Source organism: Schistocerca nitens, chromosome 4, assembly GCF_023898315.1.
Source record: "Schistocerca nitens isolate TAMUIC-IGC-003100 chromosome 4, iqSchNite1.1, whole genome shotgun sequence".
Classification (NCBI taxonomy): Eukaryota; Metazoa; Arthropoda; class Insecta; order Orthoptera; family Acrididae; genus Schistocerca; species Schistocerca nitens.
Genome location: NC_064617.1, coordinates 492,435,033 through 492,462,344, shown reverse-complemented (window position 1 = coordinate 492,462,344; position 27,312 = coordinate 492,435,033). Strand labels below are relative to the sequence as shown.

The 27,312-nt window shown below is 40.9% G+C and overlaps 1 protein-coding gene across 1 annotated transcript in view; it reads left to right on the top strand.

Annotated features, from left to right (window-relative positions):
• LOC126253098 (probable sodium/potassium/calcium exchanger CG1090) overlaps positions 1–27,312 on the top strand; it is a 538,377-nt gene that overhangs the window by 459,376 nt on the left and 51,689 nt on the right. The window contains exon 6 of the mRNA XM_049954205.1: positions 7,026–7,300. Within this exon, the coding sequence (XP_049810162.1) occupies positions 7,026–7,300 (275 nt within the window). The remainder of the gene's footprint in view (positions 1–7,025; positions 7,301–27,312) is intronic.

Here is a 27,312-nt window from a genome sequence, read left to right as displayed (position 1 = left end):
TATCGGGTGAGAGTCCGTCGCTGTTTGTTACAACATGGGATACATGTGCATCGTCCATTTCTCCGCCTATCTCCAACGAATGTGCAGTAGTGTATGGCACAAAATCACTGAGGACAGGAATGGAATCAGATAGTGTTTTTGGACGAATTGAGGTTCTGTTTGTCTGAAAATAATGGTTGCATTTTGGTTCACTGTAGACAGAGGAAGTGGCGTCACAGTGACTGCATTTACCAAAGACATACAGTGCCAGCTCAAGGCCTTATGGTGTGCAGTGCTATTGGGTACAACCACAAATCACAGTTGGTGTGTGTCCAGGACACTGTGACCTATGTGAATGACATCTTGCGACGGCTAGTCATACCCTTCCTGCACAACACTCGAAACACAATTTTTCTGCAAGACAATGCACGATCACATGTTGCTGCATAAACAACTGCCTTCTTAGTGTCACAGGATTTCAGCCTTTTGCTTTGGTCCACCAGATCACCAGGCTTGTTGCCAGTCAAAAATGTATGGGATATAGTGAAACGACAGGTGCAGTGCTGTGTCCTAATGCCAACCACCATAAATGGAATGCAGCATGGATGTTTATACCACAGGACACCATTCACTCCTTGTATACATTGATACCGTTATGTGTGGAAAAAGTTATCAGAGCCCATGGTTGTCCCTGTGCCTATTAGACAGTGGGACACATGCTGAACCGAGATGACTAAAATGCTAATCATTTCTACAGAACACACTAATGTACATGTCCTGTGAATATGAACGTCCTATCTCTAGTTGTTCAAGGTGTTCTGTTTCTTGTGAACATGAGTGTATTTGCCCTGTAAATTGTCTGTGAATAAAGTGACAGAGTCGACATTTATGAATCTGTGGATGTATACTTTCCCCTTCATAGCTAAATTTTGTTGATAGGGTTGTTTTATTGATGACATTTGATTATTGTGGCCAGAAAGAAATTTTTTGGGGGTTAACATTTGTTTTAAGAAAGACAGTTGGATTCAGAAACAATTTATGAATTACTGTTTTGATGTTTCTTTTTATTGCTGCAAATGTTACTGCTGTGAACAAACGAAGTTATATAACAGCAACAAACTTATGAAATTTATAAATAAAAACAGCATCCTATGTATTGAACAACATGGATTCAGAAATAAGAGGTCAACGACAACTGCGGTCTGTGAGTGCATCAATTCCATCCTAAACCTGATGGACAAAAAACAGGAAACAATAGGAGTCTTTATTGACTTGTCAAAAGCTTTTGACATGCGGGACCATAAAATTCTGCTATCAAAGCTAGAAAGATATGGTATTCGAGGACTGTCCAACAAGTTGATCAGTTCCTTCCTGACTAATCGTAAGCAGGCACGGTGCATCAAGCACACTTATATTGAACTAAAAACTGTATCTAATCACTTATCTGACTGTAAACAAATTAAATGTGGTGTATGCCAAGGATCAGTAATGGGTCCCCTTCTGTTTCTTCTGTACATAAATGATCTAAGCTTAAATGTTGATGCACACAAAACAATCATATTTGCAGATGATACCTCGATTCTACTAAAAGGAGATGACGACGAACAGTTACAGCAGACAGTAAACATGGTCACGAAACAACTTAGCAGCTGGGCACAGAGTAATCAGCTTGTAATAAACAGTAACAAAACCATTGCTCTAAAATTCCACAATGTTCCTGACAAGGGCATGTTTATCCCATCAGTCTCTATCAATGACGAACCAGTTGATAACAATACTGTAACCAAATTCTTAGGACTTTGGCTGCAGAGTAACATCAGATGAAATAATCATACTGAATATCTCAATGCATAACTGAGCAAAACATGTTACCTTCTTTGTTCATTAAAATCAAGCTGTAGTGAGAAAACAGTATTGAATGCATATCATGCGTACTTTCATTCTCATCTTAGATATGGGGTCACCTTCTGGGGAAACTCTAAAACAGCTAATAGCACTTTTAAACCACAAAAAAGGGCCATTAGAATCTTGTATGGGTGCAAGCATAGAGACTCTTGTGAACCCCTGTTTAAGAAATCTGCTATTCCTCCATTACCATGTGTATACATTATGGAAACCCTTTTGTTGTTTAAATTAAATGTAATAGGCAAGGACTGGAGACTCAAAAAAACTGTGATATACATTATCACTTTACCAGACAAAACAGAAACTTACATATGACTCAAATCAGCACAGCACTGTGCCAAAAAGGTACTTTTCACATGGGAGTTAAGCTTTATAACAAACTTCCTGAAAAACATAAAAGCTATCACTGAGGTCAATACATTTGGAAAATCTCTAAAGTCATATTTACAGCATCACTGCTTTTACTCCATTGAAGAATATTTAAATTTATGAAATGTGTTATTTAAATACTTACATGTAAAGTGTATTATTCTAAACTTAAATATGTATGCCTTGAAATGACTTTCAGCCTGTATATTTATAACTTGACTTGTCCAATGTCTTATGCATAAGCTGCTATGTAGACAACAGGACCACTAAAAAATACAATACAATACAACAAAACCTCCTCAATCAATACTGTTAAAAATTAAGTCACTATTACAGTCACCACATAATGGTGACTTACCATTTATTTTTATTACATTTCCACAGTACTCTCTCTAGTTGTGTGATAGAGTTCAAAACATTGTCTGTTAGAGTCTGTACTATGTCAGAACCATTATCTTGTATGTGTCCAAGTCTGTTACTGACTTGTAACATTGAAGAGCTGTCAGTTAGGCCCATGGCCATGGATTTATTCCACTCTTTGTGCATATAGCTATGCCCTCTTTACTACTATTATGGCCACAGTAATGTGTTATTAATTTGTATTCATTCAGGAGTGTGTGCCTGGATTTTCCATTGTTTGATTTTTGTCCAATTACTATGACTTTCAAGTGACGTTTTATTTTGCACAACACATCTGTAGAAATATCTTTTGATTTCTAAAATTGCAAATGTATTTTGATTTTTACCCTTTGTGCTGTCCAAACTGTCACTTTTTGTGTTTTCACTTTGCATCTCTGTCTTGCAGAAACATTTACCGTAGATGAGGCCCAGTGAAAATATTATAGAGATTGGACTGTCAGTAATCCGGTTACATTGAATGCTTCTGGAAATAGTTGTGCAACTTTAAAATTAAAAAAAAGTTCAGATGTAGACAATTCCATATTTGGTGGGCAACTTGGCATATTTGAATTTATATGCTCGATGGAATGCTTCATCCATGGCTTCCTGTATCACTTTAAAGAGTGACGCAAGTGTGGTACTTTCTTTTTAAAATACTAATTATTGGCATTCACTATCAAGAGAGATCTGCATTAATTATAACGTTTCTGCTCCTTGACTGATTCCTAAAAGAAGGACCTTCTCATTTTTTAAAACTTTCCTTATCTTGTCAGATTGTTCCTGAACTCCATCAATTGGCTGCACACTGCTGTCCACAATCTATAAAACACTAAAGTTGTTGATGATGTCTAGACTAATGCTAGCTGGATTATATTTATTTATTTACTATATCTTCGTCATTTACCAGCCATGGCTGGACAGACTGCGTCACAAATACAATGTTTATCAACTAACATTTATACAACACCATATACAAAATTTATATTACAAATAAAAGAAAATATTTATGCAGTGCACAAAAACACATAGAACATAGCGGGAATGAAATATAACTAAACAGGAAAGTAAAACTTCATAACAGCAAATGAAAATACCATAAAGCAAAATGTCACACACACAAAGTTTCATTTTGGCAAAATATGTACTTTAAGTAAAACACAAAATTAAATGTGTAGTTAACATGAGAAGAAGATTAAATTTAGGCAAAATTATATATAAAACGTAACAATATTTATTATTTTGTCCATTCAGTAGAACCGCTGTTGAAAAAAGTCCTGAGCAATTTTTTTCCGAAATAATTCAGGCGGCAGGGATTTCACTTCTGGAGGCAGTTGATTGTACATTTTTAGGGCAACTGTTGGAAAGCTGTCTTGTGTACTTGATAAACAACACCTTGGCACTTCAATGTTCCTCTTACAGCGAGTGTCATGATTATGTATTTCTTGTCTTATGCTAAAATTCCCTTGATTTTCTTTTATATACATGAGGCAGAAAAACACATACTGGCTAAAGACAGTCATTATGCCTAGCCTGGAGAAAATAGGCTTACAGTGGTCCAGTCTTTTGCTAGAGGATATGATCCTGATGGCTTTTTTTTTTTTTGTAATAGCAACACATCTTTGCTGCCTGAGGAGTGTCCCCACAACAACAGTCCATAGCTAATGTGGCTGTGGAAGACTGCATGGTAGATTATTGTGAGAAACTGGTCAGTTATTACCCTCTTCAGCTTCCTCAGGAGGTATATCACACGAGAAAGTTTGGTGCATACATATGCAGTGTGATCATTCATGGAGAGTTTGCTGTCAATCTTGAAGCCCAGTAGTCTGACAGTCTCCATGTTTTCTTGGTCTTCAATGTTGGGGTTTTTTCTTCATTGATCTTCATTTTTTTTATTACGAACCATTCTTTTATTTCTTCAAACATCAAATTTGATGCACCAAGAGCTTCTGTGGCTTTATGTCCTTTGGCAATAAGGGTAGTGTCATCTGCAAACTGCAACATTTGACTATTACAGCTCATATCATTGACATATATGAGGAATAGGAGAGGTCCTAAGACTGATCCTTGGGGCACTCCATGTTCCAGTTTTTGTTCAATAGCATCACTTAAACCTCTTCCCTGCTGTTACAGGTATCACAGTTATCTAGCCTGCTTTCAACTGTTCTAATTCTGCAAGGTCAGCTTTGAGTTTCAATGTCAGCTCCTCCTCCTCCTCCTCCTCTATAATTATAGAGCAATATGCAGGATAACAAAAACGTCAGTGATCAGCTACATCTCTTTTCAGGTGGTTTGCTTCACAGCGTCCTACACAAAAAAGGCCTAGACGGTCTTCACAGTGTAGGCTACAGTATATAATGAGATTTTATTAAATTACAGCAAAAAGACAGAAGAGGACTTCTAAGATCAGTGGAATAAAATGGATAATGCCTTGAAAAGAGATTATAAGATGAACCTAAATAAAAGTAAACTAAGTGTAATGGAGTGTAGTCAAATTGAGTTAGATGATGGTGTGTGAATTTGATAAGAAAGTTAGGTGCTGAAAGTAATAGATAAGTTCCATATTTAGGCAGAAAAATAACTGACTTAGGCAGCAAGCAGTACAGAGAGTATAAATGTACACTGGCAAAAGCAAGAAAAGCTTACTTGAAAAAGAGGAACATCTTCATATCTAATACAATTTTAAATGCTAGAGATCTTTCCTGAAAGTATTTGTTTAGCCTTATATTAAGTGAAAAGTGGAAATAAACATTCTGACAAGAAGAGAACAGATGATTTTGAAATGTGGTGACACAGAAGAAAGCTGATGATGAAATGGATGGATCGAGTAACTAATAAAGATGTAGTTGATCAAATTGGGGAGAATAGAGCTGCATGGCTGCTGGCTAAAAGAAGGGATTGATGTGAGTGGTGGTGGTGGTGGGGGGGGGGGGGGGAAGGGGGGGAGGCAGTGGAGGGTAAAAATGTAGAGTGAGACTAGTTCTTGAAGGTTCAAATTTATACATGGAACTGTTATTACAAGGATATGAAAAAACTTGAGATGGACAGCATGGTGACCTGCACTGAACCACCCTTCAGACTCATGACTATAACTTAAAACTGGCAAGTGGCTTTGCAAAAAAGATTGTCTGTACCTTGGACTGGCATTCAGTTTGCCTGAAGGAAGGTCTTTACCTTGGGCTTTGAGATATTGGTTGCAGTTGCCCTCAATTTGTGGGAACCACGAACACATGGTGTATCCAGTGACAACCCAAACTGTCACAATCAAGTGCTTATGCTGTTGAAAAATGCGTGATGGCAGATAGCATCTAGCAAATATGTCTCCATCACTGAATTGCAGAGGGAAGAGAAATTCTTATGAAAACACTACATTTTGTCCCTCAGTTTTGCCACCGGTAGAAACATTTGTGGCTTCTGTGCAATGGAAGCTGATACAATAACACATGCATCCAGTACAGTGTGGGCTGAATTGTTGACAGATGTTTCACATCTGGTGCAGGACTGTAGTGTTGAGTAAATACTTGGACAAAACTGTATGACCCACTGCTTTGTGGATAAAGTGGTGGTCATCCCATACTACAGTGACATTATGTCATCTATAATACCTGATCATCACTGCATACAACCCTCTTATATCCACTAATTCCTTGCACATATCACATTGTCACAGCATGATGCCTGAAAGTAGGAGTGAAGGTTACAGTTTAATATCTAGTAAACAACAATGGGGAAGAAAGGTATTGGTATACTTTTTGAAGAAACCATCCCAGCATTCATCTTGTGCAGTTTGGGGAGACAACAGAAAATTTTGGTGGTTAGACTGGGAACCAAATTCTAATCATTAGGGCCCAGGTCTCAGTCGCTATGCCACGTTGCTTGGCTCCTGTACACTGCAAAATATCGTATGAGGAACCCGTTTCCTGGAGGCCAGTCACTACACCCTCATCCAAACTCACCCATATGCTGATACTGTGCCCTTCAATATCAGTGACACAATTGACACCTACTTCCATGTTTTCATTTTGAAAGTTCCTCATTAGCTGAGCTTGCTGTACTATGGAGTTTTCTGATCACAAGGAGATGCACTTACTTCAACCACTTTGAGGGTACAGCTGATTCTATAAGTGTATTTCCTATCTGCCACCATCAATCATTTATTGCTGGTACATTGTGTTAAACATCCTAGTTAGATTCAGGCCATTCTTTTTGAGTATTGCAGTTTCAACAAATGTTAGTGTAACAATCATTCTGCAATGTGCTTACCATATGCAGAATGCTAAATGCTAATTAATAAAATTAAGCACAGTAGTCAAGCATTCTTAACTGTAATTTGGAATCGCATGAGCACATTCTCATACTACGCAACATGTTGGCAGGATCGAGTCCTTCACGATGCTGGTGATGTATGGTGCATACTGTGTCGTGCTGCACTACAATGCACGACTGGAGCGCTGGGCCCAGACACTGCCAGTACCCTGTCGTGTGCAGGCTCCAGAAGAGGAGTCTGCACTCGTATCTTACCGACATCTAGAGGAGGATCGCTCTCGCCGACCATCTTACACCAGCCCACAGCAGTCAATGGACAAGCAGCAACTGAGCTTCAGTACAACAAATCAGGGACAGTCACCAATTCAGCAAGAGTACTCAACTGGTAAGCTTGAGAGTAGGCAACAGGATGGGAAGAACGCAGTGCAAACACTGTACTGAAGTTTTCAGCTTCCTATATCCTTACAGGTTTTTTTAATAAAGCACACATGTGAAGTGATCCATAAACTTGCATCATTGGTAAAACACACAATATAACTAAGTTTAAATCTGTTGCTTCAAAGATGCTTTGTTCTTGATATTGTGATCTATCTCAATCAGCCACTAACTTCTTTTCATTGAATGGTTCTTTCAACAGTGATCGAGATCAGTAAGAGATCCTTAATCAGAGTTTCATACAATTTACAGAGAATTGTTTTTACTTATGAACTATAACTGCCCAATTCGTAAAAATCTTTATCTTGCAGTATCTCCTATTAAGTGATGTCAAATAAGCAAAAATGACGTACTAAAACAGAAAGTAGATATTTATGATGCTAATATCTGTCTAAATGTGATTACAAGCAGCTGATAGTCTTAAATTATTGGGATTATAACTTGATAATAAATTCAGTTAATAAATTTAAGTAAGAGGAGATTACCCCAGAACTGCTGAAACATCAAAACAAATCTTAATTTATCCGTGGTAATAGTGGTTTACGTCTGTGGCTGTTGGCTGAATTACTTGAAGAACTATATAGTGAGCAGCCACTTTTTATGTAGCATTATTTATGATAAGACACACTGCATGCTTTTGCAAACTGGAGAGAAGCCTGAAACAAATATCTGCAAAAATAAAGCTGTATAAATAGTGGCTGGTTTTCATACTTTTTCAAGTAAACAAATCTTTATTTCAATGCAGAAGTTGTCAGGTGTAGGTCACATGAGAAAAAAAAAAATTAACACTTTACTTACTTTCATCCCATAATGTCACATGGTATCATTTTTTTGGGAACGGGTGGGGGGGGGGGGGGTAGGTGGTAACTCATCCAGCCAAGCTAAAGATTCTTAAATGCTGAAGCAGGTAATACAAATTACTTGTGGTGTGAACTCAGGAATATCCTGCAGAGTTAAATTCAGGGAACTGGGAATACTTACTACTGCTTTCCAATTTACTTACTCCTCAGTGAAACTTGTCATAAATTAAATATACCGGTACCTTTTTCAAAGAAATAGTTTAGTTAATGGAACCAATACTGGAAGTAAGAATAATCTCGATAATACTTTGGTCCAGAAAGGTATCCAGTATTCAGGAACACACATTTCCAGTAACTAGCCAGCAGCTATGAAACGTTTAATTACTAATAAAGGCTGAAAGGATTTACTGGTGACCAACTTCTCCTACTCCATTGATGAAAATTTTGTAGTGGAACTGATTGAAGTATATCTTAAATGAAAATAAGTTCCAAATTTTGTGACTTCTTTCACATTAACGAGTATCATTTCACTTAGCATCTGTGGAAGAACTATCAGCATGTCTTTTTTTTATAAATATGTATTATTAGTGAACCTAGCAGTTCTTCAAGACTGCTACATATGTACGAGGGTTGCCCAGTAAATAATGCCCCATATTTTTTTTCTCCGAAATAAAAAATATTAGAAATGTGAAACTTTAGGTGCGAGTTATTTGAAGTTTCCCGCGTGTGTACGCAAAGTTTCAATTTCCTCCGACAGAGAGCGGTGGTGTAGGAATGTTCTAAAATGGCGTCTGCAAGTGACATCCGTCAGAAACAACGTGCAGTGATTGAATTTCTCGTAGCAGAGGAAGAAACCGTGGGCAATATCCATAAACGCTTGTGCAACGTCTACGGAACATCTGCAGTCGATAGGAGTACTGTTGGTCGCTGGGCACAGAGGGTGAAAGCATCAGAGGGCGGTGCTGCGGAGCTCCGAGATTTGCCGCGGTCGGGAAGGCCTCCCACGGCTGTCACGCCTGACATGTTGCAGCGGGCTGATGTTCTCATTGGATCGACGCATTACGACTCGACAATTGGCACTGGAGTTGTCAGTAAGCAAAGGAAGTGTGGATGTGATTATCAATCAGCTTGGATACTCAAAAGTGTGTGCAAGATGGGTTCCTCGGTGTCTTACTGTCGATCACAAATCCCAAAGAAAAGACATTTCTTTCGATTTGTTGCGACGCTTTCACGTTGACGGGGAGGCCTTTTTGTCACGGATTGTGACAGGTGATGAAACTTGGGTGCATCATTTTGAGCCCGAAACAAAAAGACAATCGATGGAATGGCGCCATGCTTATTCTCCACAGAAGAAAAAATTCAAAACAGGTCCTTCAGCCGGAAAAGTCATGATGACTGTGTTTTGGGATTGCGAGGGCGTAATTCTCATTGATGTGATGCCAAAAGGCAGTACCATTAATTCAGAGGCTTATGTCAAAACATTAGACAAACTTAAGCAGCGCTTCCGGCGCCTTGGGCGTCATGTTAACCCACAGGATGTTTTGATTCAGCATGATAACGCTCGTCCTCACACAAGTTTGAGGACTTGTGAACACATCGCGAAACTGGGTTGGATAGTGTTACCCCATCCACCCTACAGCCCCGATTTGGCTCCTTCAGACTTTCACTTGTTTGGGCCAATGAAGAATTTCATTCGTGGAAGACGTTTTGCCGATGACGAAGAAGTGATTCACGAAGTGACAACCTGGCTCCGTAGGCAGAGTAAAGATTTTTACCGGCAGGGAATACACGCTCTTGTGTCTCGCTGGAAAAAGGCCGTCGAACTTGAAGGAGATTATGTGGAAAAATAAAGCAAGTAGACAAAACATCACTCTTTCACATACGTAAATTTGATTGTTGTGGAATAAATACTTCTGGAGAAAAAAAATATGGGGCATTATTTACTGGGCAACCCTCGTATTTCAGTTGGATATGCATCCTAATCTTATTCTCGCCCCACTCTCTGTTCATGTATTCTGGCCGCTTCTCTTTGTCTATCACCTCCTCCCCCTCTCTCTGTCCAACTCCTCCGCCTCCTGCTCCTCCTCCTCCTCCTCCTCCTCCTCCTCTCTCACACCTATCTCTTCCTCCCCCTCTCCCACTGTCCATCTCCTCCTACTCTTCTCTCTCACTGTCCATCTCCCACCTTGACCATCTTCTCTTCCATCTCCCCCTCTTTCTGACCTTGAGCCTTTTTTATTGGTAATGGAAACAAAACCTTGATTTGGACTTGAAGTCACATAAATGAGTGGGTTAGTTGGCCAGGATCATTGGTATACAAGCTATGAGAGAGATCTCTCAGCTCCTGTATCTGCAGTGATAATAACTTCAATTACAATGTTTTATATAGTTTTAGTCCTCCCCCTCCCCTCCCCCCTCCATCACCCTTGCAGGAAGGATAGGGCAGATCAGGTTGCAGGACGCAGTTGCTGTTCCTGGTTCGATCGATCGGTGGACTGCCATGGGTGGCAAGTGGCAAATGGCGAGGTAGAGGAGTTGGCATGTCTAGCACACTCTCTTTACCAGGTTCTAGCTAAAAACATTCAATTAACACACTCATTGATTAAGAGTCTGTGCTAAGATCAGTGAAATGGTTGGAGTGTGTACTTACCGTGTTGGTTTCGATGACTTTTCTCCATCAGTTCAATGTTAATTGGAGTGTATAATATTAATTGCTTTACTGCAGAAATCCCAGGAGTCAATGAGAAAAGCTGATCATATTAAATAATTTACACCAACACAAAGTCTGCATTTAGTGTTAATGTCTATATTGTTCCAGAGAATTCATATAATGCAAAACTCAAAGGAACTGCCTTTACAGATTGTGTACTCAAACTAACTGAAAACAACAGCCACTCAACTGCCTATATAGTTTCTTAACAACACAAGTTCTTTGATAGTATTGCTCAATAAAGTCACATTAACTTAAAATTGGTTGTTTCGTAAGAAATTATAGTTACAATTTTGAAGATAATAAATGACTGATTATAATAAATGTGATTTCTAAAATTGCTTTTCAAATTTAGTATGAAAATTCTTCTTGAGAAATGTGACTAACAGTAGTTGATACAAAAGATTAATATATTGTTAATTACAACAGGAATTTTGATGTTAACATATTTTGAACTACTTTAGATAATGCGGAAATAGATTTTGAGGTTCAAATTTTACATAATAATCTTGATATTACAAAAAGATTGTCACAAAATGAGCTTTTGGCCAACAAGATACTTGTCAGAAACAGCCGCCCCCCCCCCCCCCCCCCACACACACACACATATATGACCACAGTCTCTGGCAGCTGAAGCCAGACTATGAGCAGCAGTGTGTGATGTGAGAGGCAACTGTGAAAATCTTGTTTTGACCAAATGACAGAAAGTTTTAAAACTTGTAGTTACAGAATTAATTACAATGAATCTGATTTGAGATTTTTTATAGAAACATAATCTCTTGAGAGTGAACATAACTTTCAATGCATCAGTTAGCCAGAAATCTATCCAATTTCATGGTGTACGAAATAATCAAATTTTGACAATTAATTTGCCACTTCATGACTGAATTGATTTTAACACTGGCATTTCTACGTGATTGTTACCTGATAGTTACACAACTGAAATTATTAGTTTTTCTCTAAATTTTGTAAAATTGATTACAATAAGATGCCTTTCCATTAATTAAAGATCCTTGTTAATTATATTTAAACAAGTGTAGTTGACTAAATGGGTGTGTTGCATTACAGGGCTACTTGATATAATACAGAGCACCAAAAGTTGTGTTTTAACATTTGCTATACTGTGTGAAATGTGCATCATATAATAAATAAAGACTTGGTACCAAACAGTTCATATAAGGGCCCCCATAGTATGTGCTATCACAGGTGATATGCAACAGACTCTGTGTCATCATATCATAAGCTCAGTAAGGGGGTAACACCCTACCATACTGCGATCCAGGACAGGGGGCGGCGGCGTACCACGGTCAACAGGCATAGTAAGGTTGAGCTGCGGGGTCACAGCCTGTCGAAGGGTACAGTGGCTTGCTAGTACTTGGACAGGTCACACAAGCTGAGCGTTGCACAGTGTGTCCCACTTGGTGGCATAACACATGCAGACCTGTGCCAGTGTCATAGGTGCCTGCTGCTGCCTCTTGTTGGTTGACCAGGTCAAACATTGTGGCGGAGGCATGTGCTGATACCTTGCGGTTGGTGACAGGTGCTGCAGTGTTGAATGCATGGTTTGGTGCCTCATGACTCAGGCAGGGTACAGGGTATCAATGGAAGGGCTTGGTGGGGGGGGGGAGGTGGGGGGGTGTCATGGGCAGCTCTGTTGGGCAGGTGGTGGAGTAAACAATATGCAGTCTCCTCTCTCAGGTTCCAAGTGCTGCCTACCAGGTCAGCAGCATCATCCAGGATATTGCTTTTGCTGCTTGATGGCACCTTAATTTTGATGATCAGTGGTGTGCAAAGGCTAGGAAGGCTGAGCATATGTGCCAGTTTTAGTCGTTCGATGGATAAAATGCGGGCAGTGCTGTGGAGATGTACAGAAAAGGTCTTCTCCCCATGCTTGAACACAAGCCTGAGTACTGCATGTGGAGGGCTGGCTGGCTCGCAGGCATGACATGCATGCAGGTTTGGAGGTCCCCTTGCATGAAGGACTTATGCCCACTGTGGCATTTTGGGTGCGCCAGATGCAGGCCAGCCATGCAGTTGTACAGCTGCTATACAAAGGTCAGGGTGCAGGTGGTAGCCGGCAGGTCTGCAGCTCAATTAAGTCACCTGGGATGTCAAGTAGGTAAACAGCTTTGGTGGTGGATGCACTCTAGTTCGTTTTGTGGGCCAGTGGCAAGCCTAGGAGAAATAGCAGCAGAGCTACAGACCATGTTATGGATTGACAGGCAATGGCAGCTTTTGGCATCCTGTGGAATATCTTCACCATGCTATTAGCAGCAGGATGGTAACTAGTCATAAAATGGTTGGGCATGCCTCAAGTTTTGGTGAGCATTTTAAACAGGCAAGGTGTGAACTGTCATCCATGGTCCATTGTCACATGGTGGGGGTACCCAATACACAAGATCCTGGTGTCCATGAAAGCCTTGTTGTTGGCCAATGGCATGGCTTCCAGCCACTGAGTGAATCTGTCAATTATGGTGAGGATGTACCAGTGGCCTTTTGATGATGGAAGGGGCCCACAAGGTCAGTATGGGCAAAGGGAAACAATGGTCCTTTGAGGGAAAGAACAGAGGTGTGCACCTCCCAGGGTGGGGTGGGGGGGGGGGCTGGTTAGGGGTGGAAATTCAGAGAGAAGGTCAGCAAAGGAGTCGGGAGGCAGGTGCAAGCCCATTCAGTGCAGCCAAGCTGGATACCAGGACAGACAAAATGCTCCTGCATGATGGATGCTGGACGCTGTGTTGGGACAGGTCATGGAGGTATTTGAATGCCTCTTTGCAGAAGTGCAGGGGGGGGGGGGGGGAGCGAAGTAGAGGCACATGCATTATGCAAAGTTGGCTGGGTGTCTGAACTCGTGCAACAATATTCTTGAGGCCTGTCACATGCCACGTGTCAGATATGTGAACTGTGCCATGTATTCCTGTTGATGGAACTGCCTACGAGAAATCTGTGTGCCTTCCTTTTGACAAAACCTCATAGAGGCAGTGGTCAGTGAAGACTGTGAAGTGGCCTCCTCCTACTAAGGGGTAGAAAAACTTCACTGCCTCATGTACAGTCAGGAGCATGCAGTCATGTGTAGCCTAGTTCCACTACAGCAGAGAGAGTTTCACAGAAAAGAATACCAGCCACTGCCAGAAATGTTCAATGCATTGTTTACTGATGGTGGCCAAGGCAGATTCACTGGCACCAGTTGTAATCATGAGTGGTGTGATCAGGCAATGAAGGGTCTGGAGGGCAGTATGTGAAAGGTCATGTTGTGTTTGTTCAAAACTCTGTCAGTTGCACCGTCCAGGACGTGGGCCTGCTACCTTCATTGTGGTCACAGCATTGAGTGATGCTTGCACATTTGTAGCATTCTTCAAGTGGTGCCAGAAAAAATTTCTATCCCAAGGAACCTGCAGAGTTCTCTGAAAGTTGTGAGGTACAGGAATTCAGCATTGGCTCAGACTTTCTTGTTCAGCAGGCAGGAGCCCATGGGTGATATCTTGGGTCTGAGGATGTCCATCTCTGGAACACCAATAATGCACCTCTCCATGTTGATTCTAGCTGTCACATCTTGGAGGTGTGAAAATACCTCCTAGAGTTGTCAGCGGTGCTCCATGAGATCATGTGAATAGATGAGGACATTATCCAGGTCAGCAGAGCAACCGGAGGAGCCGCATAGGTCATTGTTGAGAAAGCACTGCCCAGTCTGGGCAGTGTTATGGAGCCCAAAAGACGTAAATATGCTTTGGAAAAGACCAAAGGAGATGTCTGTTGCCATTTTCTCCATGTCCTCCAGAACACAGTCTACTTAGCAGAGGATGGTTGCACTGGACAGATCTGTTCTGTAACTGTGGAAGAGGGGCACTGGTTAGCAGTAGGGAACTATCCTGGCATTGAGGGCCTGAAAGTCACCACACAGGCACCAAATGACATCTTTGTTTTGGGACGAGGTGTAGAGCAGAAGCCCATGAGCTCTTTGAGCGGTGGAGCATACCAGCAGCGATCACAGCTTGAATATCACTCTGTGTGGCTCTATGCTTACCCAACTGAAGGCAGCATGGGCGACAGAAAACCAGGGGCTCAGTGTCATTGTGATGTAGTAGTGCAATGTATTGTGATATACTTCCCAGAGGGGTGGTGGTGGGTAGTACTGGAAGAGTGATGGGGATGAGGAGAGGAAATTCAGTGAAGAATATGACAATAACTTGATGACAAAATGGGTTGCAGCATAGGATCTACAAGGAATGGTACAGTGAGACATGCCATCAACAATATGATGATTCACTTGGCCGAGGAAGAGGCCGTAGTGTGCGAAGAAGCAAATGCCAGGAATAGGGTCCATAATGTCAGCCACAATGAAGGCCCATGTGAAGTTTATGATGAGGCCAATATTGATATACTGGGTGTGGGACCTGTAGTTTGTGATTATGGAGCCATTCACCACTGTGAGAAGGAGGTGGGGGCCAGAGGAAAGTAACAGTTCGCAGCAATAGACCAAGAGATTGGAGCTGGTGTCAACAGGTAGGCTGCTGGGGAGGATGGGTTCCAATGTTTGTGCATGAACAATTGCTGAGAAATAAAGTAGCAGCCATGCACACGTCCTGCCAGGTGCCACCAATGTTAGGGGGCGATGTACACTGTGCCTGGCAGTTTGTGGTGTCACTGCCAAAACGCTCGTGATACCGACCAGCAAAAAGATCACTGACACACTGGATGGCCCAGCCGCAACTAATTTGGGGGAGGGGGGGGGGAGGTTGTGAACATGTGCAGACATGCGCATGGTGGTGGTAGGCATCACAGGATGCGGACAGGTACAGCAAGGGATGGGGGCTGCACACAATCCAGGGTGAAGGTACTACTACTACTACTACTACTACTACTACTACTGCTGCTAATTCATCTTGCCAGTCATCTGGGTGAGAGCTACACTATGTCTGGAGGGTTTGTAGGATGTGGAGAGTGTCTGTGCTTGTACATACTGTATGTGTGGCTGACTGTGCAAAGGGTCATCACAATGCTGCACAGTGATGGTGTGGGAGTGATGGGACACCGAGACCCTGTCCACCACGGTGGCTGCCACATCAGTGTTCATATAATAATGCATGGGTGACACCATGCAGGTTGCAGTGGACAGACACATGACCCAATTCGCAAGTAGTAGCATTTCAGGAATAATCATAGGCTCGGCAAGTGCATGGAGGTGCTGGAGGAGTTGTGAGGTCTACATGTTGACACATTCCTCCAATGAAAATAGTACGCATGTGCACTGCATTTCTCATGTGGGCACCCATGCCATCAGCTAGTCTTTCGGGGCATGGAATCTGCCAGAGTGTGGCAGGCATGCAATGATGTCATATGCCTCCATGGTGATTAAAGGCTCCAGCTGCACAACTTTTAGTGTTAACGCTAATTAAAGAGTTTGCAAATATTGCCCCCACAGAAAGAAACCACAGTCATGGGGTTGTGGGAGTTGAAAGGCAGCACATGGATCGTGGCACAGGTCAGCTGGGGGGGAGATGGGAGGACGGATGTGCTCTGGGGCAGTGACGGGCTCTGTGAGCTGCACATAGTGGTGAAGGAAAGTGTAAAACCCAGCCATATGCATTTGTACATCAGAGGGTGTAGGGGTGGGGTTAGTGGGGCTTGTGGTTACCGGATACTCAAATGTAGCAGTAAGTCAGGATCAGACTCATCCTGAAACATGATGCTTCACTCGCTGTGTTAGTGCTGGAACAGCAGTGTAGTACACTGCGCTACACATGTGGCCCAGTGTGGCAAGCATTAGCCAGGTGACGGGGGAGCAATACATTGCCAGTTTCTCAGTGTGCATGCACATGGTGTGGAGCGTGACTTGGGGGCATGGATTCAGCCGTGCTTACTAGTGTGAACATAACAGGTGGATACTGAGGGTTTGCTATGCATGGAGGGAAAAATGGATGATAAAGCATGGGAATAATGTAGCAAAAGATGTCTGCATACTAAACAGTTCCTTTATCAGAAGGTTAACGGGCGCAGTAAAAATGTCTCTCAATCACATCCGTCAGGTAATCCCCATCACTCATGATGGTGTTTAGAGTACACACAAGGGGTGCTCACCATCCATGTGTGAGGAATCTGTGACTAAAGCAAATGCAAAATACAAATAACTTGAACATAAACTTGACACCAAAGGAACATTAAATCACTGCACTCGTCATGTGGACAACTCGGCATCAGCGCAGGAAGTGCCTTGAATTGGGGATGCTGCCTGTAATGTTCTTTAGGGGAAAACTCAATATTCTGTAGCAAAGAAGTGCATTACAGAGAAAACTCTTTTCCTTGGATGAACAGATTGTGTTGTGGTTTTTCTTTGGCAGGTGACACGTCGTCTGCTACAGCCTGAAATTGTCTGATAGAACAAATGGGTGGTATCCACAAACATGTGGTAGTTCTGGTACCGAGTGCCGTGGGTTTCCAATCTGTGCTAGATGGCATGGACCTCTATTACCACTAGATGTCTCTGCAGCTGTTGCACAGTAAGCCGTGGCTGCACGTGTTCCTGGTTAACATGAGGACACCACGGTGGAGCACGTGGTGACAGCAGCCAATAGTGATGTACCCTATCCTGTATTTAAGTGCCTGCCTCCCACTCAGTGAGGCAGTCTGATATTCGCGTGAGTCTATCGACATCTCACATACAGACAGCGTGTTTACATTACTTTGTTTCCATGTAAGAGTGGATGTTGTGGATTCGTGTCACATGTGACCCCATTGCTTCTTGCATGTTGTTGTTCGTAAGGTCTGGCTCGGTCGTCTGTCATTTTTCGTGTCCATCCTTTCCCATTTGTTTGTTCGCGGGCCATTCCCATTTGGCCCCACCGTGCTTCGTTCTCGGCAACCTCGTGACCTGAATGGTTGCGGTTACAACAGTAGTGTGTTGCCACATCACAATAATCAGTTCAATTGAAGAGGAATCGACTTCTCTAAAAAGGGCAGTCACAGAAGCTAGATAGATAAATAAAGATTGAGTTAGATAACTCTGAAGGAACTTTGAGCAATGAGCAACATAAAAAAAACTTCAGTGTTTTGATGACAGAAGGAAGTACAAACATGTCCTGGGAAAGGCAGGAACACAGAAAACTAAGTCACTTAGGAATGAAGTAAACTAAAATTGCATGAAACAAGTCAAAATGCCTGAAAGAAAAATGGAAACAAAAATTGTTGTAGAAAAAACTGATGCATCATATGGAAAAGTCAAAACAACCTTCAGGGAAATCAAAATCAAATGTGTTAACATTAAAACTGCAAGAGGAATTCCACTATTAAATGCAGAGGAGAGAGTGCTTAGGTGGAAATAGTACATGTAAGGCCTCTACAAGGATGACGACCTGTCTAATGACATTGTAGGTGAAATAGTAGTCGATAGGGAAGACACAGGTGATCCAGTATTAGAGTGAGAATTTAAAAGAGCTTTGGAAGACTTGCAGTCAAATAAGGTGGAAAGCAGAGATACCATTCCTTCAGAATTTCTAAAATTATTGGGGTTAGTGGCAACTAAATGACTATTCACATTAGTTTGTAGAATCTATGTGATCAAACTTTTTGAAATCATTATCTACAAAATCCAGAAAATGGTAAGTGAGAACTATTTCACAATCATCTTAACAGCTAATGCATCCAAGATGCTCATAAGAATATTACACAGAAGAATGGAAAGGAAAATTGAGGATCCTTTAGATTATTAGCTGGGCTTTACAAAAGTTAAAGGCACCAGAAAGGTAGCTCTGACAATGTGCTAAGTAATGGAAGCAAGACACACATATAAAGTCTTCGACATCTAACATGATGCAAGAGTTTCAAAATTCTCTGGAACATAGGTTGAAGCTGAGAATGGAAGACCATGAACAAAATGCTCAGATTAGAAAGGGACAGGGATGTATGTTTTTGCCCCTACTATTCAATCTATACATTGAAGAAGCAGGATGGAAATTGAAGGAAGTTTCAAGAGTGAGATTAAAATTCAGTGTGAAAGGATATTAGTGATAAGATTTTCTGATTATTTTGTTTATCCTCAGTGAAAATGAGGAACAATTGCAGGATGTGTTAAATGTAATGAGCATTCTAATGAGCACATATTATGCAGAGAGCAAACTCAAGAAAGACAAAAATAATGAAATGCAGAAAGGAGATTAGTGATCAGCTTAACATCAAAACTGGGGACCATAAAGCAGGCAAATTGTGTTGCCTTGAAAGCAAAATAACACATTACATACAAACCAAGGATTACATAAAAATTACCCTAGAGCAAGCAAAGCACAAAGAGCATTCCTGGCCAAAAGAGGCCTATTGGAATCAAACATAGGTCTGAATTTGAGGAAGAAGTTTCTGAGAATGCATCCAGAGCACAGCATTGGATATAAATGAAATGAAATGATTGTATGGCATTACTGGTCAGAAGGTCCCATTCAGGTTCGGCCGCCAAGTGCAAGTCTTATTTCAGTCGGCGCCACATTGGGCAACTTGCGACTGATAATGAGGACAACACAACACCCAGTCACCAAGTGGGGAAAATCTCCAACCCAGCTGGGAATCGAACCTGGGCCCAGTGCATGGGAGCAAGCACGTTACCACCCAGTTAAGTAGATAGACAGCATTGTGTAGAAGTGTTGTTATGTTGGTAATATAGAACCATATTTCAGCTTTTGCTGTTACTATTGATGAAGTGATGAACTATCTTTGTTTTGTTCCTTTGTCTTCCTGGGTATATGATGTAATGTTGATATGTGCATACAAGTATTATAAATTATGTAACTGTTACCTATCCATACCGACATGTTTGTGAACACCAAAATGTTCTCTAATAGGTTATGGGCTTTTTTAAATATGTTATATTGTCTTCAGATTTAAGTCTGATAAAAGCTACTGCTGTAGTTACAGACAAACTAAAGGGGAAAAATGATTACAAGTGGAAATTTGGAAAAAATCATCAGGCTATGCCATGGATACAAGTACCCTTACTAATACAGAGAAGGGTGCAGATGTGTGGGCCATTTCCATTTGGAAATGCAGGTAATGCACATTTATATTTATATTTCTTATTGCTTGTAGTCATCAAATAATGGAAAACACAACCCAGTCATAGAAAGCTTGGGATACCCTGGAAAACCTGCTTGCTGGTTGGAATAAAACTTGGTGAATGGATCTCTGGGATGCTCTGTTGGACACCACATTATTTAGATTTTAGGGAAATGTTCAGAATTGTGTGACTCATATTCTGGCTATAACCAACAGACCTCAGACCATGGCCAAACCAGCCAATGACTAATTGCACTCATTATGCTGAGAGGTTTACTGAAACTTTGTCTGCCTACTGGATGGGTATAGAATCCAGTACCACGGATTAAAATTTCACATCAGAAAACATGAAGGAAAAATTTCTAAATTGAAGAGTGGAAGATTACCTGAAGTTGAACAAAGGTGGTGCTCATACTGCTTTATTCACAAAGCATTTTAAGAAATCACAGAAGCGTTCCCATCAGAAAATGAAATGTTTCAATTGCTAGAAGTATGGTCACCTCATTCTGACTATCCCCAGAGACAAAAACATAGAAGTATCCCAAGGGAACATATAAGTCATTATTTAGTGTACTTAGATTTCAGTGAGAATGAGTGGGTCATTGATTCTGGAGCACTGCCACATGTTCTTCAAGAAAGATATGGCTTCAATATTTTATACCAAGGCACCAGGTGTAAGTGAAGATTACTGTGTGTTCTGGCTGAGTGAACTCCATGCTGAACAGGGCATGGCATAGGAAGTAGTGGAAAGTAGAAGGTGCAGGAAGTGACAGTGTAGACATTGACCAAGACCCAGATTACATCATTGAGGTGGACATTCTGTCAATGGACCCTGATGCTCCAGAAGATGACCAGCGAGTCAGAAGGTCAGCCTTGGTATACAAACCCAAATGTTCAGGTAACAGTTTTGCAATCATTGCTTTGTATGTTGATGATTTTTATGTATTTTGTAATAACAGTCTGACCAAAGACAAGTTGTATCAGGGGTTACCTGATGAGTTTGAAATTAAAGATCTAGGAGAAGGAAAGCCCTGCATAGGTATGTGTATAGTGAGAAACTGGGAAGAAGGTAATTTAAAATTTGACCAGAAGGGTTATATTGTAGATGTGCTTGACTACATTAATGTGTTTGATTGTACTTATAGATGAACATCAGTGGAGGATGCAATGAAGCTTTGGGATGTGCAGGGTGAAAAGGTTCAAGTGCCATATCTGGAACTTGTACGATGTTTGCTGTGTATCAGTACTAATGCAATACCTGACATGTCAAGAAGTTAAGCCAGTATAATTCTAAGTTTATTAGTGTGTGTTGGAGGGCAGCAAAAAGATCCTTCATTAATTCAAGGGTACTAGGTACTATGGTGTTGGGTTTAACTGTGGGGATTTTAAAGATCTGTATGTAACTGATTTTGTTGACCTAAATTTTGGAGATGATTTAACTACTTGGTTGGTGCTTATGGGATGCTTTTCTGTTGGGGAAAAATATAATTTCTTAGAAGAGTAAGAAACTGAATGATGTTGCCACTTTGACTACTGAAGGTGAATGTGCAGCATTAAATTCTGCAGCCAAAGTCGTATTGTCTTTGAGACAACTGTCAGAAGAATTTTGAAATAATAAGCATCAAAATCTGGAACAATTTTTCATGACAACTATAGTTCTGTTAAACTGTCACTAAAACCTATTTTGCATTCTAAGCTGAAACATATTTATGCTATTTATTAGATAATGTGTGAAGAGAAGTGACATTGTTGTTAAGTACTTGCAGACAAAGAAAATGTCTGCTGATGTATTAACTAAAACCACTTGCTAGGGAGCAACATATGTATCTTACATGTAAGCAGAAAATGTCATCGGATAAAGTAGTAATGTTTTGTGTTGGTAATCTGGTACATTATTTCATCTTTGTTATAACCATCTGTGAGGTGGTGGACTATCTTTGTTTTCCGTTTCCTTTATCATCCTGTGTGTACAATGCAATATTCATCTGTGCATACAAGTATTATGAATGATGTAATTGTTATTGTGAATTGTGGGCTGTTGGAAAATGGAAAAGGAGAGAATTGATGCTTTTGAGATATGGTGCCATGGAAAGATGTTGAAAATTGGGTGGAATGGTAAGAAATAATGTGCTTCTCCACAGAATCAGCAAGGAGAGAAACATGTGGAAAACTGACAAGGAGGAGGAACAGAATGCTGGGACATGCATCAAGTTATTAAAAAAAAAGACTTGAGCAAGCGTTAGAGAATAAAAACTGTAGTGGAAGATACAGATTGGAATATATTGAACAAATAACTCAAGATGTTCAGTGCAAGTGCTACTCTGGCACGGGAGAGTAATTTGTAGCAGGCTTCATTTAACCAGTCAGAAGAAATGACTAAAAAAGAAAAAAATTAAGATCTGACCTAGCTTAAAAAATGAGACTGATGGAAAGTTCACTGTTTCACAGACTTGGCAAATCAACCAAACAACAAATCCAACAGGCTATGTACTCTGAATAGCTGAAAGGTAGTGTGCTTTCACAGCTTTGACACCACTTACAAATATTGGTGGAGCATATATTAATGCCTAACCTTACACTGTGGAAATATGAACAAGCAAACTGCCTCATGAAATCCAAACATTTTTCATGTGCAACAAAGGACTCCTACAGGAGGTTAAGTTATGGTTAGCAGATTGTGTTTTGAAGTTACAAGATGGCTGCACTCAATACCCAGCATCCACCAAGAGTACTTACACTCAACAGACACCTTGTGTGCCAATGTAGATGATTACCAAATGCACCTGATCACTTCTGATGCCTGTCGCCAAGCCATGCAGAGAGCAGTAACAGCCATCTCAATTTTTCCTGCAGCAGGTACTGCCTGAACAGCACTGCATACACCCAAAATGTCCAACACTGCCAATACTAGTCATCACTCTCCAGCAGCTGAGGTACACTGCACACAGCTGACAACAAGCTGCCAGGCACCACCCACCTCTCAGGGAACGGATAGTGACCAACAGATTGTGCACAGCACCACCATGCTTAAGTTGTTCTTTCTTGTGAAGATCAAACAACACCCACAACCTTCACTAGATGTCAGAGGTCATGATACTAAAACATGCTTTAGAACCACCAGTGTAAACTGAATGACTTAGGTCCCACTATCAGCCATCAGCAGTGGCCAACTCTATTTATGTAACCAGAATACTGACCAGCATTTACTGGTGGACTCTGCCTCTGAACTCAGCACTATCCTGGTCCCCACTATTCTTCAACTGACAGTAATATTTTATGTCACCTCAGGGTGGTGAATGGATTGATCGTTATAACATATGGTACTGCCACACATAACATTAATGTTGACAATGGACTGACTTTCAAGTGGACCTTCCTACAGGCGGACAAGAACAAACACTGTTAGCAGTAGATTTTATTCACCACTTTCATCCAAGTCCAGCACTCTTGTTAAATGTCTAATGTTTGCATCTTGGGCACAATCAGGAGACCTTCAATTAAGGCTGTCCCACAGCTCGCCAATGCACTTCAGACACCAGTGTAGGTGCTTCAGCAATTACATTCATCACTCACTCAGGTAGTAGATGCTAAGCCTCAGCACCTATCATTGTTACCTCCATCTTTCACCAATGTGGATAGCCTACTTTCACAGGACTTTAAACTCACAGACATTTAACATAACATGGAGGACCAAAAAATAAGAGTGCACAACTTCATCCCCAACCCTTGGGATAATAATGAGTATGCCCACCTCAACAAGTTACTGACCCAGGATTTACTTAAATTGGATTCAGTGGACACTTCTAAGAATGTGAAGACATGCTGCTTCCAAAGATATGCTATGAACACCGTTTAACACTGCATAAAGCTGTTAGAATCATGACAGACTACTCCACCTTCCTACTGCAGCCACGTCCTTTCTGCATCTATGAATCACATACAGGTTAGTGACAGTGCAATTTGTGAGTGGACAATTGGTGACAATGACTCTCCCATATGTGCATTTGGTGCATCACACACCTAAACAACCATGGCATTAAGTGTAACATGCTTAAAGTGGCTGTAGATGAATTGCCCTCAGACAGCTCTTGAGCTTCACCAATCTATTTGGCTTCAAAAAAGAATGATACATTTCATATGTGTGGGGATCATTGTTCGCTCAATGCCAGACGCATCCCTGATTGATACCCTGTACCCAACATCCAAGAAGTCTTCCCATTAATTATCAGATGCTTCCATTTTCAGTGTCAGACTGTGAGAAGGCATACTTGCCAATGCCAATGGAACAGAGGACTTTCCTAAACTGCTATTATTATCCCCTTCAGATTATTTGATTTTTTTGATTTTGTTCAGACTGAAAAATGTGGCACAGATGTAGCACAGATTCATCACTCTACCTTGCACAAACTCCCATTTTACTTTCGATACCTGGACAATATATTAATTTTTTCTTCTTCACCACATGAGCATGAAATCTCCCGAAACTGGTTTTTAACATCCTGGAATAGTTAGGCATAATGATGAACATAAAAAAAATGCCACTTATGACAACAAGAAGTAACATTTGTAGGTCACTCGATTTTATCAGAGAGGATCAGACTAGTGAAGGAAAGGACTGGATTAATTCAGATAAAACCTAGGCCCTCAACTTACAAGAAACTTCGTATACCTTTGGGCATGATCGATTTCCTGGCATCACATTCCACAGGCAGCAGCTATCCCAGCACATCTCACCAATGACCTTTCCAATACAAACAATAAGGAAAAATTAAGTGTTCCATAGTTGGAAGGTATTTTACAAGTTTATAAATGTATCAAAAAGTAGTTACTGAAAGAAGTGAGGTCAGCTCACTTTTTTGGCATGTCCTGCCTCTGTATCACTGCTGACACTAGTGACACCCATCACCACAGTTTTACAACAAACAGTGAATGGTATCCAGCAGCCACTACATTTTTTCTCCTGCAAGTTAAAAAGGATCCCAGCACTTGAGCCACAAATTACTAGCACTTTAAGAGGTAGTGAAATACTTCAGTGGACACATCAAAGGCCTACTCCTCACACTTTCCATGAATCACAGCCCATTGTTTCATGCCATCTACATTCTTAGGAGGGACATTTCCACTCCCACGTCAGTTTATTGCTCAGCTTTAAACACATATCAGACATATGACCGAGGGATAAAACATAGTGGCAGGCTATGACTCAGATTAACGCCCGCAGCACTCTCACTGATTTCAGTGATTTAGCTGCAGCACAAGAGCAAGACAGACAATCCCAAGATGAGCTTGTGGTTCCCAACATTAATATACTCAACTCTATCATACATTTATTGTGTAGCACATCACAGGACAGACCACAACCCTTAATCCCAAGGTTGTTCAGGAAAACGATCTTTGACATTTTACACAATCTGCCCCATCCAGTGGTGTGCCGTAGCAGGAATTGATTTTGGAACACTTAGTCTGGTCATGAATTAAGGAAACTGCAGGAAATGATCATGTGCCTGCATTCTTTGCCAGCACAGCAAAACCATATGCCATGCATTCAAACTGCATGAACATGAAAGTTAGTATTGGCCCTACATCTTACCTGAGAAGACAGGCAAATCTATGTTTTTTAGTGGAAAACACTCCTGTCGGAGAACAAAAAAATAAAAAAAATGAATTTCTTTTTGTTTATTTACAAGGTTCTGACTGAAAAGTGGGGTACCACCTGCCTCATTCTGCATTCCTCAACACCTATAAAAATTTTCCCAAATATTTTTGCATGTGATCATTCTCACACTCTAATATGCAACTCACCTCTAACACCCACTGGCTCCCGTAACTGTAACTCGCTCACAGCCATTAGTCCATCAATGTAAGTCGCTCATATCCATCTGCCTCCACTGGCCCATTCTCACTCACTCATTCAGCCCAACTCATTGTCTTTATCTTTTTGCATCTCTCTGTCATTGTCTCCAGTGTCACAGCTGCAGTCTCCTTCATTCTGCCCTACTACTACAGTCTCCCCTCACTGTCACTGTCTCCCACTTGCTTTCTCTTACTGCTAATATTTCATTCCTTCCTTCTCACTGCTGCTGTCTCTTCACACTGTCTCTCTCTCTCTCTCTCTCATTGTCATCGTCATAGACTGTCTCTCATTGTCACTGGCTCTCACCAACTTCAACGTTCTCCTTCTCTTTATTCCTCTCCTACTGGCACTGTCTCATTCACTCTTTCCCTAGCACTATTCTGTCACTGTCAACTATGTTCCACTGCCAATGTGTTCCTCTCTTTCTCTCACACTGCCATTGTCTCCTATACTCTTTCTATACCACAACCACTGTCCACTATCTTCCAGTATCTGTTACTTTTCCGTCCTTTTCCCACTCACACACTCTCCTTCTCTCTCACCATAATAAATTCAAATATGCTCAAATGCCAAAATATCTGGTAAACCTTTTAAAGGTTCTGAGGAAGGGAGAATGAGGCAGCTGGTACTTACTTTTCTGTCAGAGTCTTTTAAACACACAGGAACATATTTGCGTTTTTTGTTCTCCAATTGGAGTATTTTTCTGCCAGTTCCCTTCTTTTGCAGCAGGACATGTCACTAATATAAAATGAAATATATTGGTCAGTAAAATTTTGATAGTTTACTTACATGAAATTGAAATAGTGCAAAACGAATTTTACTCCTCAGATCAGATTTTACGTTCAAAAAAAATTTTGTATGTGCTTCAGCACAACAACATCAGTTTCCCAGAACCCTTACGATGATAATGGAGACACTTTACAGAATATTTCTCCATGCTACATCACTTTATAAACTTTGTTTTTGCCTAACACTGGATTTTACAAGTGTATTTTATGTGTGCAAGTGAAGTAACTCTGAACATCTTTATCCTGGAAATGGCTAAAAATTTCAAAAAGATTTTCAGGGTTATTTGAGATTGGAATCTTAGGGGTATATTATAATAATGTCTACCATTTGCTGAGCATAGCTGTCTAGGAATCTACAGCTCAGTTTTGGTACTCAAGAACTGTGTTTTTGAGGTGTTTCTCGTGAATAATGGATGGTAGAGTAACTATGACCCTCTGTATCTTGGAAACTGATAAAGATATCAAGAAATTTTCAAGCTTGTTTAAGATTGGGATCGTACAATTATGTTGTAAAAATTTCAGTCATTTATTATGCATAGCCATCTTGCAATCCATAGCTCAATTTTGGTTCGAAAAAATGGTCAAGAAATACTTTTTTCTGATGAAGTGCTGCTGAACTAATGGTGCCTCCACAACTACCGAAGGCCCACCATAGACCACATGAAATGCAAAAAGAACCAACTTATTTGCTCCATTTGCATAAACTGGTGGAAGTGTGTAATATTCGTATTTTGACCCTGCACTGCAGGATAGTGACACTAAGATGATCCTTCTGTT